Source organism: Stegastes partitus, unplaced genomic scaffold (genome assembly GCF_000690725.1).
Source record: "Stegastes partitus isolate 25-593 unplaced genomic scaffold, Stegastes_partitus-1.0.2 Scaffold681, whole genome shotgun sequence".
Classification (NCBI taxonomy): domain Eukaryota; kingdom Metazoa; phylum Chordata; class Actinopteri; family Pomacentridae; genus Stegastes; species Stegastes partitus.
In genome coordinates, this window is record NW_007578412.1 from 17,396 (window position 1) to 35,001 (window position 17,606).

The 17,606-nt window shown below is 45.8% G+C and overlaps 1 protein-coding gene across 1 annotated transcript; it reads right to left on the reverse strand.

Moving 5' to 3' along the window:
- Positions 1-453: 453 nt before the first annotated feature.
- Positions 454-16,085, reverse strand: ywhag1 (3-monooxygenase/tryptophan 5-monooxygenase activation protein, gamma polypeptide 1). Its single transcript, XM_008290535.1, has 2 exons — positions 15,844-16,085; positions 454-2,670 (listed from the first exon to the last, which is right to left on the reverse strand). The coding sequence occupies exons 1-2, from the start codon at positions 15,928-15,930 to the stop codon at positions 2,014-2,016; spliced, it is 744 nt and encodes a 247-aa protein (XP_008288757.1). The 5' UTR covers positions 15,931-16,085; the 3' UTR covers positions 454-2,013.
- Between the last annotated feature and the right edge of the window lie 1,521 nt (positions 16,086-17,606).

Genomic DNA, 17,606 nt, shown 5'->3' on the forward strand with positions numbered 1-17,606 from the left:
TGCTGCTCAGGTTCCTGCTTAATCGAAAAGAAACAGAAAATGGCCCCAAAGACATGATGTGGGCCCATCTTGATCATTTTCAACTCACTGAATTCCCTCAGGAAAGTTCTAAAAAAAATGTCTTCTGTAATATTTCTGGCGGATTAGATGCTTTAAGGTGGATATATTCTGATTAAAAGGTGTGTAGTGTGTAAACTCACATCTTATTGACATGTGTTAGGGATAAACCGATTCTCAGCCGAGCCGTTTATCGGATCAGATGTTTACCGTTTGTAATCTATACTCAGAATGAATGACGGTTAACGAAGTATCGTCCATACAAACGCAGCTCATCGTTGTGCAGCATTAAGCAAAAATTACGATTCTAGACGGCACATCCTAGGTAAGCATCACGAGCCAATACGTCGCCTCCTGTTGGTCCCCCTTACCAAGAACTGCATGTCACCATAGCGATGTCCGTAACAGATCAATTTATTGTTAACAATCACTGTTTTGGTATAGCGTACTTCAGCAAATGGAGTAAAGAAAACACAGATTTTAAAATAAGGTCTAGCTAACAATCGCAATAAAAAGAAATAAATAGAAAATAATCCGATTAAGGTCTAGTAATTCCATGTTCATATGAATACATAACATCTACAGTATAAGTTAATAAATTGAAGCTACTGTATAAATACATCACCAGCATGCACAATATTGTATTATGGAGAATATTGGAGCAGTTATCATCTTACACTGAAGAAACAGTATAATAGGCAAGTGCAATTTCTTGACCAAGAAGAAACTGAAGACAAAAAGTAAATCCACAAACCTCAAATCTGCTTTTACAGCTTCCGCTTTAACATTGCAATGTGCTCTGTCCCAAAAAATGACACTAATCGGGTCTGTGGTTCCAGGTGCCGTTTCCCTACCGGATGTCATGAAGATAGCATTAACTGGAGAATAAGGGTGGACATTTTTCAATCAACAGGTTTTTTGTTGTTTTTTTTCCTCTTTTTTTAAATTTCATTCATTTTTATTTGTTTTTTGCTATCTGGATCAAATAACAAACATGAGGAGCCAATAGAAGTTGTTATAGTAACGACAATACCGACAATAAGAATTAGGTGTCCAAAAACAGTTAATTTATTTAATAAAGCACATCAGCACATGAGAGGGACAAGCTGCACTAAGTTTACTTTATGAATTTGTCTTTTTAGTTACAGTATGACTGTGTGACTGAGCTGGACACATACCTGACACAAAGCAAACAAAAAACATTTGGGTTTTTCTTCTTTTTTTTTTCTCTTTTTTTCCATGTGTTATCTTCAATAACAAGAGACAACCTGCTTTTCACTCGACGATCATGGGCGCGGTGCAACTAAAGATGTTTGTTTACGCGATGACACCCCCTCTAACAGCCCCCTTCTTCCTCTCTCCCGACTCGCTCCCTTCCTCTTGTCTTCCTCTTGTTCTAAGCAAGGCCATGACATTCAAGGTTACTCTTAAAATTTTCTTGCTGCTCAAGCATAGAGACTGAATTTCTGAATGCTCCTCCCCTCACCAAATACAATAAGACAGCTCAGCTTCATTTGCGCGATACGACCAGTCTCTGCCAGTGTGAAGGCATCGTTACCCAATAGCCACACTGAGATCAATGACACATACCTCTTTGCTTCTAAAGTGGTATTTTGGCAAATGCTGCAGAGGCTATCGAGGAGGGGGTTTCATTCTTTTATTTGTTTATTGTGTTTTTTTTTTTTTATTGTAGGTTATTTCTCAAACTAAAATTGTCTTCCCTCCTCCTCCTACTCTTTTTTTTTTTTCACTTTTAATTTGTGGAAAAATAAAGAACAGCAGCCGCGTCTACCATCGGCTAAATTGGCCGCCGATGTTCCACCACCGCCCCCGCCCCACCCCTCCCTTTGTTTTTTTAAATTTCTAAGAACTTTTTAACTATTATTATTATTTTTTTGTCATCATTTGTGAGCGCGCGTGTTGTGTTGTTTTGGCAGAATGAGGTTTTCAGGCTCTTTAGTTGTTGCCCTCTCCTCCCTCGTCGTCCTGCTGGTCGCTCGTCCACAGCGTCAAGTTGTCTCGTAGCAGCTGCATGATCAGAGTGGAGTCTTTGTAGGAGTCCTCGTTGAGGGTGTCCAGCTCGGCGATGGCGTCGTCGAAGGCGGTCTTGGCCAGGTGGCACGCCTGCTCCGGGGCGTTCTGGATCTCGTAGTAGAAGACGGAGTAGTTGAGAGCCAGGCCCAGGCGGATGGGGTGGGTGGGCTGCATGTGCTCCTTGCTGATCTCGTGGGCCTCGCTGTAGGACTTCTCGGAGGACTCCACCACTCCGGCTCTCTTCTCCCCCGTGGCCACCTCAGCCAGGTAGCGGTAGTAGTCGCCCTTCATCTTCAGGTAGAACACCTTGCTCTCGTGCTGCGTTTCGTTGCAGTTCTTGATCAGGAAGTTGTCGAGGAGGTTGAGCACGTCCTGGCAGACGGCCTCCAGCTCCTTCTCGATCTTTTCCCGGTAGGCCCGCACCATCTCGATCTTCTTCTCATTGCCGTCGGCCGACGTCTTCTGCTCAATGCTGGAGATGACGCGCCAGGATGAACGCCTCGCCCCGACCACATTCTTGTAGGCCACAGAGAGGAGGTTCCTCTCCTCATTGGATAGCGCTTCATTCAGCTCTGTGACCTGAACAACAAGAAGGACAGAAAGAAAGAACATGCAGACATTAGCCTTACATCCACTGTTATGGTTAAGTCAAATGTGTGGCTACAGGGATGTCTCAGTGTCATGCACTAGCTGACAAATGGTAAAATACACAACAACAGAAAGCTAGAAGAACATACAAAAAGAAATAAAGAAGAGCTCAAACGCAGTTCAGGACGATCTCAGCTACACCCAAGACAACAGTGACTGCATCCAGCAGAGTAAGCCACGCCCCCGGCACGCTGACGTCACCTCCTGAGATGCCTGCTGATTGGCTGTCCGCAGCTCTGAAAGCTGGTTTTGTTTTGTTTTGACAGGCCAGTGTCTGGCTGTAGGATTTAATCCTTTATACCCCACTGGGACTGTGCAGCAGAGGCATCTTTACAGACCTTTTTGGAGTATAAAGCCTGTTGTTACTTTCTTTTTCAGCACAGAATTCAGCTCCATGAGCATAGCAAAGCAGGGGGCCCTGGCCAATCACGTGGAACGGCTCTTCACAATGGCCGTACTGAACGCTACGCTGGCCACCGAACCACATCCACAAACCACACCAACTCTGATGGGATTGGGCTGTAAGTCCTGATATACAAATAAATGGGAACACTTTAGCAGTTTTGAGGTTTTTTTATTATTACCCCAAGAGACAAATACCACAAAATGACTTTCAATCAAAACTTAAAAAGTACACGACTTAACTTCATCTAATAAAAGGCCTTTTTCTATTATAACAACACAAGAAATGATTCAATCTGTGGCTGAACAAGAGCAACAACATACTTTTTCCTTCTGCAGTAACATTTCACATGAAGCTTCGACCATCCCTCTCACATATCTGTCCCAGTCTGCAGCATGAAATGAGCTGTCAGTGAACTCTCTGCAGCTCCAGCTTAACTATACTTAAACTATGATGGAAATACAAGGTACAGCTGAGTTGATCAGACTTTCATCAGTTTTGCAGATAAGTATTAAAAGTATAGCAACAGTAAAAGCACTGAGACATTATTTGACAGACATTTATGCACTCTGGAACAAAACTGTCTAGATTGTTTTATATTCAACGTATCATTTTGTCGCTCGCTAAAATCTCTTCAAGGAGTGTCTAAAACCTCTTTAAGGGTGCCAAAAAGTTCCTGTATGCAAGAACTCTATACAAGTCAATAAAATACAGAATATAAGATAGATGACACAGCATTAGCATGGTCTTGTTAAAAGTGAAGTGTTGCTGGTTCACCATAAGCCAGTTCTCAAAATGATGCTTTAATGAATAGTCGGTTGGGGCAAAAGGTTATTATAATTCACCCTGAGGGGAACATAAATATGTCGACCAAATTTTACGGCGCTCTGTCCTCTAGTTGTGGAGACACTTCATACAAAACCACAAGTCAGTCTCATCCTGGTGCTACAGGAAAAGTCAGGGGTCCTCAGGAGTCGTCCTCTGGGATTATGAATCTCTGTGTGTGAATCCATTAACTAGATGCTGAGATACTTCACAGGTTAAACAAACACTTTGACCTGCTGCTGCCAATAAATGGAGTGTTAGCTGGATTCATCCAACTTTTGATGTGATCCAAGCGACAGTTGTTCGTATATTTCACGTCAACGTCATGGTGGCGCTGAAGGTCACAGTCCTCACATCAGAATCAACTGGATCCATCCTCTGGGGATCATAAATGTCTGTAGAATATCAAATGCTAATAATAAATGCTTGAACTGTCGAGATAATCCAATCTAAAGTAAGGCTTTCTTTGTCTGCTTGTTTCATTACAGGCAAGTCTTTCTATCGTCGTTTTGTCTTTTCCTAAAGCCCCCAGTTTGATCACACTCCACTGCGTCAACGATAGAAATGCATCCACATGTCAGCAGCGCAGGTTTTCATTTGCACAGCAGGACGAAGAGACCGTCCGGCCTGAGAGCGTGCATGCAGCAAACTCATGGCGCAGCCTCAGCGTCCTGCTCAAGGACAAACTTAAACCTGTGACCTCTGAGGCGCATCACAGTCGCCGGGAGCTCGCGGCTGCGTCACCCTTCGCTTTGCTTTGACTGCAGAAGCACACAACAGCTGCTAATCCCTGTTCCAGTTGTTACTACGGTCTGTATTGAAACAAAACGTGTGACTAATCGTGTGCTCATCCGACATACATCTCCACCCAACTTTCACTGTAACTCTCGGTGACACACAAAGCCAGTCTGGGTTTTTTTTTGTTTTTTTTACTTGAGCTATAAGAGGGAGGGAGTGGAGGGGCAAAGAGCGACCTGTGATGCAATCTTCAGTTGCCATGGCGACTGCAAAATCTCCCTTTTTTGTTTGCGCGAGCCTCGCTATCTCTGCTGGAGATACTGGCCGCAAGCTGCTCGCGGCGAGGATGCTGACATGGCTGATGATACGGTGAGAGCCGCAGCGTGGTGGGTGGGGATGAGTGGAAGCAGCTAAACCCAACATTTTCAGTGCTCCTGTCCGTTTGAAAGGTTCCACCATCCTTCCTGACCACCGTAAAGTCGAGTAAAATTTGCTAAAAAAATATAAAGAAGTCCACATCTGTTTGGACCAAGTGTTTTCAGTCCCATCAATTTTGTTCAGCAACCAGATAAATTGACGTGAAAGTCGATGTAGTCACAGAATATAGAGAGACGCCCGCTGCCACCTGAGTCAGACAGAAATATGGTAATAAATTGCTGTTATATCTGGTACAGACTGTCATGGCTTCCACCATTTTTCTCTTGTGCCACCACAAGCTTGTGTGTTTTGCTCATGTGTGTGATGTCTTGACAACTATCAACATGGACTGCAGTGAAATTTGAAATTTGAAAGTCAATGGAGAATAAATCCTACTGGCTTTGGTAGTCCCTTCAACTCCTCTTAGTCATTGGTTTCTGCTAAACTAATGGCATTCCCATGAGCCTTAGCTGCTGGTGTAAGCCCACTATTGGCTGCTCATTTTTTCAAAATGCACTTCACCAAGTCAGACAACAACAACACCCACTTCCGAGCACTGAAGCTGATTCCCGCGTTCAGCTCCACCCATGATTGGTTTTACAGGAATACAAAGAACCCAGAGCGTTTTTATCTGTGTGGACTGGATCAGAGGGAGATCCACATGGTGAACTGAAGTGATTGGATTTTGTTGAAACTACAGCAAGATTCCAAAGTTCATTCCCGTGAACTAAAAATCCAGACGCCTCAGTGCACGTCAGCCTGCTTCAGTCCTAACGATCCAAATGATCACCTCAATCCAAAAGATAATTAGTGGACGAAGTGGCACCAAATTTAAGCAGTTTCATCACACACAGGCATCTATTCTGACACTGGTGGGCGATCCAGCGTTTACTCTCACTTCATGCCACGACTGAGCAGCTGGGCAGCAGGAGTTTTCTTACGTTCACTATCACGTCCAACTATCAACGTTCCCTCGGAGAAATCGTCTGAGAATGTGTGTTGTTATGTCTGTGGTGGCTTTTCACTCAGTCTGACAGAGTAACTATTAGGAATGACTGTAAAATGTACAAGAACTCCCTCTGAGAGGCCATAACCGGGCCTGCCAGCGCGCTTTCATTGGCGAGCCCTTCACTAACTGAATTTAGTAATCTCACATCCCGTTCTGTCTGGCCCATCCTAAGTTCAAACTTCACGTTTTTTTTTGTTAACACTCCCAGAACCATTTCCTTCCTTATTGCAGCGCCTCTCCGAGCCCGCCAGCAGAGCTGTGGAGGTTTCACCTGCTTCACAAAGGAGTGTTTCTACACAAGATGTTGTAAAACTTACAACTGTCATAAAAGAAATAACCTTTGTACTGGGAGTATGAAGACAAGCCGACAATAAAAAATGACATCTACTGCGTAACAAACCCACTTACGAGCCCCGGGGAGAAAGTCCCCCAGCCCCCCCATGGGTTCCTCCTGAAGCCCAGCCTCAGCACTCCACGCCTCGGCCCATTAAATTACAATTAGCGAGTATCTGACCTGCGCCGAGCGCGACCAGCAAGAGCGGGTCAGCGCTGGAGCGACGGGAGAGGTCAGAAAAACAAGGCCTAAACAACTCATCTGTACATACATGGCTGCCTTTGTTTCAGGAGGCTGCAGGGCGAGCAGAAAGCCCTGACGGAAGCTGCGGTGCGGGGATGACAATAGAGCTCTGTCTACCCATAAAGCTCATCAATCGCGCCTGCTCTCTCGTGACTCATCCTTACACAAGGCAGTCAAACTTCCAAAGAACCGAGTGTTAATACAAACAAAAGGCCAGGCAGGACAATCAATAACTTCCTCTTTGACAGCTCTCTCCATGTTCGTTAATGTCACAGCGAGGGCTTGCAGGGCCGGGGCAGCGTCGGGCTTAAGTACAGGCTCGGTTTGAACGCCGCGCCTTTCATTTAATAGGCTACAGTAATGAAGGCTTGCTGCTCCCTGTTTCCTCTCCTCTTCCATGCTTTCCTCCTTTGCTCCTTTGCACCCCAGTCTCTCCTAACCTGATGTGACAACCCCCCTGCAGACCCTCTTTTCAGTCAGCAGAGCACAAAGGCGCCGTGGACTACCTGACGTCACCGGCGGCGTGAATAGGGTTAGCTGGTTTAGCCACAAAGAGCCGGGAGCTAAGAAGAGGAGGGAAAGCAAGGCAGCGTATGCGCGTCTCAGTAATGATGGTGGCGAGTCGGGGGGGCCTCAAAGTGGCTCTTTGTTGCTACGCTACCACGTAAGACGGTAGTTTTTAGTGATTACAGCTTTAAACTTAAATATAAGACACGTAAAGGGTCGATCCCGGGCTCTCGCTGTCAGTGCAAGTTCAGGCAACATACAGCAGTGAAAGTTTAAAAAAAAAAAACAGTAGCTCTATCACATGCTGGTACACGAACATGTCAAATATTCCTCTAAGTAGGTAAAAGCTTATCAAAAAAGTGGGTGTTGAAGTGTTCAGCCCACATAGTTTCCTGCTTAGCTGTCACAGCCTGATGAGTTCGGCTTCAGAGGTCAGAGGTGAGCTCCTGACTCACCGCCATGACACCACAAACTGACTCAATTTAATAACAATAATACAGTCATTCATTTAGATTTAAGCATTCAGCTACAATTAAGTGAGAGCAATATTGGATTTTCTTCAAATTCTTCATTTCCAGGCCACAGTTTAGAGTCACTGGACACTCCTGACATGTCCACTAAGCATTAGCATTACTAGCAATGGCCGTGCTGAGGTTATTGTGCAATTGCATTACTAGTACTTTGTCATCGCCTGCCGGGGGGAGGGGGGGTGCAGGCCGACGTGCCACACTTATATTTTTAGGATAAGCCCATCTTCTAGGAACCCAGCTCTCTTCAAAAATGTTCATACTTTCCAGGTCTGTAATAAACCTGTAAACTCATTCAGGGGCATGAAAATCCCCAACAAATCACCCACATCAGGGCGCCAAAGCAATAAAGCAAAAACTTCAAATATTCTTCCACAAACACGGAGCGTGGCGTTTCCACAAACGATGAAGTTGTAACAATAGACCGCTCCGACGAAATTAAAACTGGGAGGGAATTTAGAAATGTAGAACTTTCAAATTCCAAGAGGAAGTAGACCTTTCTAAACGAGACCCCTCCACAGATCCTGTTTTCACTGAAGCGTGACGTTCTCTTTAAAGAAACACTTTTTAGAAACGTGTCAGATTTTCCAAGTAACCATCACAGCAGTGTCCTTGTGATTGTATAATATGGTTTATTAAACCTGTGAACATCCATCCTTTTTTTTATGGAGTTGCAGCCTTTGTGGCACACCCAGTTGAAAAAGCAGTTACAAAAGAACAGTAGGGGGCTGCAAGGTGGAGCGGTGGTTAGCATCGTTGCCTCGCAGCAAGAAGGTCGCCGGTTTGCATCCCAGTGAGGACACCTGGAATCTTTCTGTATGGAGTCTCCATGTTCTCCCCGTGCAACGTGGGTTCTCTCCGGGTTCTCCAGCTTCCTCCCACACAGTCCAAAAACATGCTGAGGTTAATTGGTGATTCGAAATCAGGGGTGTCCAATCCCGGTCCTGGAGGGCCACAGTCCTGCATGTTTTAGATGTTTCCTTCTTCCAACACACCTGATTCAAATGATCAGCTCATCATCGAGCTCTGCAGAAGCCTGATAACAATCCTGATCATTTGAATCAGGTGTGTTGGAAGAAGAGAAACATCTAAAACATGCAGGACTGTGGCTCTCAAGGACCAGGATTGGACACCCCTGTTCTAAATTGTCCATAGGTGTGAATGTGAGTGTGCTTGGTTGTTTGTCTCTAAGTGTAGCCCTGTGATAGACTGGTGACCTGTCCAAGTCAGTTGGGATAGGCCCCTGTGACCCTAGTGAGGATTAAGCGGTGTAGAGATAATGGATGGATGGATGGATGGATGGATGGATGGATGGATGGATGGATGGATGAGAACAGTAGGGCCAACATGCATCTATGAGACTACACCAGACAATGGCGTCTAGTTTCTGAAGATGTGCTTGTGGAGCAGGTGTCTAAAAAAAACTCCTAAACATCATCAGTTCAGGCATGACTCTTAAAAGTTTCTTCTTTCTTTGTGCTTGTATATAATACCTGAAGATCAGTAACTAGGACATGCTTCGCACCTTCACTTCCTTTCTCATAGCCACATCTGTATGAAACCTAAAGGCCTGACCTCATGGGAACCAGGGGCTTTCCATCAAATAGACTGAATGTTTAAACTAACCACATCCACATAGACCAAAGTTCAAACGTTCATATCTTTTGTGCGCAACGCTAAGCTGCTTTGAGCTAACTTAAACGGATCACTGCTGGCTGTTAAGCATCCATCCTGCTCACACCGAGTGCCCACCATCTGTGGGCGCTGGATATGAGCACAAACTGCTGCTCTCTCATTACGGTATTCACGTACCTATGAATAGGATCTCATCTGAATGCCGAAATAGAAGATTTTCAACTTAGGAGTGAGTGGGCGTTCAGACCATAAACTGCCTTTTAGTTCTATACTAAACTCTGTATCAGTTGAAGGTCAAACATCCAAGAGACAATCAGAAGCCTCGTATTGAGCGGTGGGGGGCTTTAAAATCAAAAACAAGGAGCTGCGTTGGTGTTTCTTCAAGTGGTGGCGAGATGATGAACTATGGTGCTACAAGTGCAGCTCGTTAAACAGGTTTACGTGTACGAGCGCTTATCAGACCGCAGGAGGAGGATTTTACAACTCTGGACAGTTATCGCAGCTCCAGAACACAATGCTAGATGTGTTGAATGATGGTTAATTATCAACTACTTGGCATAAATGTCTTGGTGGACAGAAGTGAATACAGTCAATCTGTACATTTTCACACATTATGAACGGAGCTGCATGAATATTCTCTGCTCCAGCTGTACCGTCTTTCCTTTGAAGTACAGTACAAATGGAGGTCTGGGTGGATGTGTCAGTGAGGCGCTGTGTAATACCGCCACTGCTAATGTCCCCACACTCGGCGACAATGAGTAAGCACCAGAGAAAGGGAACACATGAAGGATAATGAGGTGCTGAAGTGCACGAACCGCTGCACATGTAAGTGAGGCTCTTGGATGCAGTGAAATGAACCTGATTATAGTGCGTGGAGGTGGCTACGGTGGGCGTTGTAGTCGTAGTGCCTTTGTGACTCATCACTGAGTCAAGACTCATTTCGGGCCATCCTGAAATGTCCTGAGATGACACTGGCTGCATTCATAATTGGACTGAGGTTTAGGAGTATGGTCTTACCTCAGAAAGAAAGCAGCTTGGTGCTTCTTATGCCCCGCCAGGCAAAAACTACAAAATGAGGACGAGCTAGAAAACAGGAAAAAAAAAAAAAAGGGGGACTGATGGAAAACAGACACCTGAGGTCTCTGTTCACATCATGGATGCATTTTGAGACTATAAATCTCATTTGATCTCAGCGTATCTCCCACAAGATCCCACTCACTCCCACTCCTATGCAGATTTTAACCACTCCTGCTTACAGCAATGTTTTCTATTGGAAATGTGGCCTACAGCAAGAAAAAGTAAAATAGGACACAGGTAACCCGGGGATTTTGAGAACTCAAAGTAGGTAGAAATATTACAGATCAAGCCCCTGCTTGTTTCTCTGTCAGCTAATGCTGTTTCCCATAGCAACAGACAAATCAGATGCTGGACTGTCAGACGTCAGAGGAGCAGTGACAGCAGTATTGTTTATTGGCGTTTAAGCAAAGTTTATGTAACCATCCCGCCCTGAGAAATGTGTTGGTTTATTTGAGCGTGCGCCGCCGTTATACAGCATTTACAGTACACGCACGGTGCGGTAATAACGAGCTGTCATGCTTTCACATGTTATATTTCTGCACTCATCCCACAACGAACGCTGCTGACCACTCAGGAGTCCCACCCGCACCACAGCCAGCATATTCTGCACCCACGACGTTTGTGTTGAGTCTGCAGGATCGCTCACTACTGCTGCGAAACATCGTCTATATTATACCTATGATTAAACGCGTGTGGGAAGCTCGGCGCTTTAACAAACACGTCGGTTTTTTTCCAGCTTTACGGCCTAATTTGGTCGGATAATTAGCGGTTCCATTTTGCGGGCATTGTTGTGAAACACAATGTCTTTATGGAGCGCTGAAAACACGTACAGCGCTCTCATATTAAACATACATACGTACAATGTGCGGAGCAGCTGCGGCGCAATAAATCTGCTAATGCACTGAATGGACTTTCATGGGAGAATAAAGCGTTCAGTTCATTAAGTATGATGGAAGCCTTGGCTCTCTGTGCCATGCATTTCCTAAGATAAAGAAGTAAGCTCTCCATAGAGTGTGTGTGTGTGTGCGTTTGTGTGTGTGTGTGTGTTGTGTGTGGATAAACACTAATTCAAACTAATGGAGTCAAATCAGCACATTGTACAGTGCTATTGGTGTTGGTTAAACGCATTTGTGTTTGAAGTGAAACAGCTTTAACGGACTGATTTCGCAAAATTAGAGAGGAAACGTCCTGCATCACGTCACGATATGCCACTACTGACGATAACCATGATATTATAACACTGACATACAAATATCTTGTTGATAATCATGTTAAAAATAATCTAGCAACTATCTGGTTGACACGCCAACATACGATCAACAGAAGTTATAGTTACAGACTCTCTCCGTTCCTCCCGACACTCACTCAAAAAAGTTTTCCAACAGATATCACGATAATGTTGTTAAGAGTTCATTCTTTTGGGCGTGATAACTGTGCAATGAAAATCAGACATCATGGCAGCTCTAGTTGCTTTGTAACTCAAGCATCTGTATCAAACCAAAGAAATATAAACAGAATAGTGGAATTGGTGCAGATCTGAATTCTTAGGACCAAACTTGAGTTGGACACTCCCCACCAGCAATAGAGAAAAGGAAAAGTAAGGGACAGCCTGAGAGCACGACTAAGAAACCGAACCGAAGCCTTTCCCCTCATTATGTAGTTAATTTACGTGATGTGATTGTGTTACTCTGTGATTTAGCGGTTATTTGTGCGGAGCTGCAGACTGAGCAGTGACACTCAGGGATTAACCAAGTGTAAAGCGCTCCCATATTACGAACCAGGTCAATCGTGAGCTAGTTCAATAAAACACATCATACCCGCGCGTTTGCGTAATGCACGCCTTGCATTTGGTTTTGCTGCTTCAGTCGTATGACGGAACAGGTTGGTGGAAAAATGGGTGAAGAAACGACGAGCTGGGTTTTCTCATTCCGAGATGAAAAGACAGCTAAGATAAGCTGGGTTAGAGGTTACAAGTCAATATCTACGCAATGATTATTATTAAATGTATCAGAAGCTTGGGAAAAAAAACACAGTTCAACACATTTTCTTTTACCAGCTTCGATAAAACTATGAAAAGTGAGCGATGGAAAGAAATCTCATGAAATCCTGAAACTCTAACGTGGATTCACTGTGGAGGGGAATGGGCCACGACATGCTGGTGTGCTCGTCCACCAGAAGCAGGAGCGCATTCTTCTGACGCGCTAACAGCATGGCTTACATTAAAACTAGTTGGGATTGAAAAGCGACTGTGCCAGAGGGCTGAGGCTCTTTGCCCGCATGGGTACGATGAGGTAATGTCTCATTACATATGCATGCCATAGTACTGACATCTTTAGAGACGAATACTCAACATTTATTGTTAAAATGTTGTCATGTGAGATAAAAACCTGAACGCATTGTGACATATTTGCAGCAGCAGACATCCTGAGCGGTCTTCGTAACACATGATCTGTAATGAGTACCTCCACATGGAGCCATGAACTATTAGAGCCCAGGACATGGACTGTAATTTGTAATGTGGCGTTCCTTTAACATTTATAGCATTAGCCATGTGAGGCAGGGTTTCTACTGCATTGAGGAGTTCTTGGCACCCCACACGGAGGTTTTATCCAGCGCTGAAGGAAACTTGCCAGAGCGAAAAATAAGAAATTTTTGGGATTATTTTCTAACCAGCTTTGTTAATTGGTGTTTCATTTATTACAGTAATTAGCTAGAGACATGTTTGTGGTCAGAAATGACAGGAACATTCACGGATTTCTGTCAATGCAGCAGCACAGACTCACTGCACTAGTCATGCTTACTGTCATGCGTCGACATGCCCCAGAGGCACATTCTGAGCCAGTAGACACACTGGAATCAAGAGCATGCCAATTATGTGGCAGTTAGCGAAGCACGGTAGCGCTTTCCAGGTAAAAGAAAGGCAGGGATAGACCGTGAGGTGTCCTCGTGCCCCACAATATTTGGTAGCAGGATGTCTGAGGTGCTAAAAAGATGCTGAATTCTCACCAAACACTTACCAAATGACTGTGAAAGGGTCCGTGAACAAATTTCTCAGAGCGTTTGTGAATTTCTTTGGCCTTCTATGCGAGAATAATTTAATGCCGCTCTCCAATCTGTAACATTTCGTTCAAGAAAATGTATTTGGACAAACGGAGAAGACCTGGCAGTGACTCTGGTGGGATGTTTTTACTGCACATTGAAGTATTCAGACAAATAAACGTTTCCAGCTCCACTCCGGCTCACAATAAAAGCAAAGACTGCCCTGGATAATCAGAATAACGTAATGCTACTCTATTCGCCGCTAACTGAGGGATTAAATTATTGATGCTGTAAAAGCATAGCTGATGTTGAGACATGCTTTAATTCTAATCTTAGGAAGATGGTGGTGAAAGCTCAGCGTTAACAGCAGCATCATCATCATCATCCGATCCGGCCTGCTTCCACAAGTCTGAAGCCTCGCAGTCCTCCCGACGGACGGGTGCAGCGTCGTGCTCTGCCATGCTGGTTATTTGGTTCCATTGCCACCGGGGCGGTTGCCATGTCTGCAGTGGCAAGGGATTCCCCTCAAATGATGGGCGAGGCAGCAGACACACCCCGCTGCCCAGTGCTGCAGAGAGACTGGCTTGGGTGAGGGGCAGCTCTCTCTCTCTCTCTCTGACTCGGCATAAATGGGAAGGGGTGGAGCCGGCCTCCCTCTGGCAGTACCACTACAGGCCGGTCCTGGAGAGCAGCACGCAGCGTGGCCTTCAAACACTGACAGCTTACTTGTTGACTCTTGGAGCTGAAGCATGGACAGTAGCTTCTATTAATCCTGCTTTGGCCTTGTTAAGAAAAGCAAACAGATATGACTCTGACATGTCCAAGATTGTGGAAAATGAAAGAAATATGACACCAAATCTGGTAGTTTCTGAATATTGAAGTAAAACAGGCCACTGGAACTCCTTATATTTCCATTAGGGAAGCCACTACTTGTGCACACTGAGCCCCACAAAGACATTCTGGCCATTCTTCTCCATAAAGGAGCACGGGCCTGGTCACACATCACTGCATTCCCTGACTTGTGCTGTCAGTGTGCCCGGTGCTGCTGCTCTTATTGTCCACACAGTGCTGGTACAGTGAGATGCAGCCTTTGTGAAGCTGTGATAAAACGCTGCCTATGAAATGGTGCACTACGGGTGGGCCTGTGCTGCATCTTGGCAGATGCTGCGGCACGCCTCTGTGTGGGAACCTGCTGGAAGAGGTCGAGGACGCAGGGATGCGGCTGCTACACGGCATCGATTAAAACACGCGCTCCGTCACGCTCGTGGCTGCGCCGATTTCAAAATAAGAACAGAAATAAGACAGAAAAGAAAGACTGGACCATTTGCTGCAATATGACATCTACGGGAGATGATTCTGGAAAGCTGTCCGTCCACCAACACCCACGTCTGAAAGGTGAACGGCTCCTATTTTGCGCGCTGCTTCTGCGCAAAATCGATTGCGATCAACCTTCAGCCAACATTGCTCGTGTTCCCAATGCGCCAAAGTAGCCTGACAGCGGACGGCTGTTTCCTCACGTCAGGCTAAAAGAAAAAAAAAGCTGCATTTCACAGCAAATCGACGGCTCGTTCATCCTGCGTAAAGCCGAGCAGCTGAGCCTCCGCCGTCCCCTCTCCTCCTCCTCCTCCTCCTCCTCCTCATCATCATCATGGTACCACCTAGAGCTCGTCCTCTGCTCCGGCTCTATGCGCATCTTTTCGACGGGATTCTTCTTGAATCTGATCCGGACAGTCGATGATTGAATCACCTCTCATTTATGAGCTTCATTTTCTTTCCCAACCCAAACAGGCTGAACGGTTATAAAAGGAGGCAGGCGAAAGGCACCGCCCCAAGATCAAACAGTCCGCATTTCACACAGCCACCACGATCCACCGCAGCACACCGGCCGATCACAGCCCGCATCTACCGCCAATCAACCTACACACGAGCCTCTTTCTAATCACACCGATGTCACCCATACCTGTGATATGTGAAATGAGAACATAAGGCTGTGCGGGGCCTTGCGCCGCCGCCGCCGCTGCTGCTCCAAACCACGGTGCCCAAACCTTATCACAGCAGCCCACTATCGCCCTCGCGGTGGTGTCTTTCTCATAAACGCGCTCTTTAATCATAACTTTCATACACCAATTTGGCGTCGTTTATCCGCTTAAGCGAAAAAGTGCTCCAAGCAGCGAGGGTCGGTCCCCTGCCTGCCCGTCCGTCTGTCTGCGCCGGCGCTAGCTTAGCAGCCTTTTTACGCATTTCTCACAGTGGCGCGCACCTCGACGAGGCTATTTCTAATATATACACAATTTTTTAAAAAGTGAGATATAAAGGGAGAAAGGTCATGAGGAGAGGAAGCCTTACTCACCGCTTTCATGGCAGCTGCCATATCATCGTACCTCTCCGCCTGCTCGGCCAGCCTGGCTTTCTGCACCAGTTCCCCGCGGTCTACCATTTTAGAGGTCGTGTTGCGCGTTTGCTGTCCGGTGGCGTTTCGGAGCTAAAAAATCGGAAGATGAATGTGTTTTAATGCGGTACCGAGAAGAAAGCGGGTTCCTGTCGCTGCAGCTGCTGCCTGCTGTCTGTGTGCCTGCCGACGGGACACCCCTCCCCCTCCGACCACTTTCCCTCGGTTGTGTCACCACCCAAAAAGGCGTGTCCTCGCCGAGTGATGTAACGACCCTGGCAGCCCGGAGAAACTGACAGTGCAGCCCACTGCCCTACACCCAGCCTGCGAGCTAGTGCGAATGTGCAGAGAGGAGCGGGCCTTTTCCACGCACTGTGCTGTATTTTCATCTGGTTTATCTCACCAAATGGAGAGCTTGATTTGTAAACCAGGAAGCTGTCCTGGATCCATCAGAGCCCCTCCACACACACAGCAGGGATTACAGGTTGATTTTCACCCCACCTGACAATCTGTAAAAGTGCCCAACATTCAGCCCAGATTGTTCGGTAATGTGAGGTTCACACATTCAACCATAAAGATCCTAATTTGTGCCCCATAGCTGTAAAGATGGTTCACTTCAGCATGGCTGCATAACCTCTGGTGTTTCTGTGGCTCTGAGAGCTGCTGCTGCTGCTGACCACGCCCTCTTCAGGAAGAAGACTGTCTCATCTGTGATTGACAGCTCAGAGACAAACACTTCAGCACAGGACAGCTGGCAGGTAGTGTGTGAGACCAGGGCTGTGTCTGACATCACACCCTATATCCTATATAGTGCACAGTATAGGGTACAGGGCTGTCCAAATGTTAGCTTACAAATGTCACACCCTGTATAGTGCAATCAAAATGTCCCACAATGCACCGTGAAAAGAAGTAGTGTACAGGTGATGGTCACTAACCAGCAATGCATGAAAGGAAACGCAAACTAGACTAATGAGAGCACGAAACATGTCATTGAAATCTAAATAATTTCCCGTTTATCCATCCATTGTCTATACACCACTTAATCCTCACTAGGGTCATGGGGGGCTGGAGTCTATCCCAGCTGACTCAGGGTGAAGGCAGGTTCACCTGGACAGGTAACCAGTCTATCACAGGGCTACACTTAGAGACAGACAACCAAGCACACTCACATTCACACCTACGGACAATTTAGAATCACCAATTAACCTCAACATGTTTCTGGACTGTGTGGGAGGAAGCTGGAGAACCCGGAGAGAACATGCAAACTCCACGCAGGAAGATTCCGGTGCCACATTTTAAAATCTGTTTTTAAACTCCTGTAGTGTGAACCTGGCTTTTGGCAGCTTTCCCCTCCAGGCTTGAGGTGGCAACAAACATTTAAGCACCAGCACCAGCCTCATAATTGGCCCTTGGTCCTGTAGTTCACCAACCATAAAACACCACATGTTCAGTTTGAAATATCTTAAACAACGACTTTTAGATAAGAAACCATTTTGTTGTATTTGTATAATAGTTTCTGACAAAGAGACAGTTTTATGGTCTTCAGGTGTGATCGACTGAGTCACCGTATAGCTGATAAAGACAGGACACACCCGTGACCACAGACCAGGTCAGATCTCACACTGGTGCCACTCTGTTTCTGGGCAGAAGAGAAGCACAGCAGCAAGACGACTATCATTTACAAGCTAAAGATTTGGAACTGACCACAACACTTTTCATTTTAA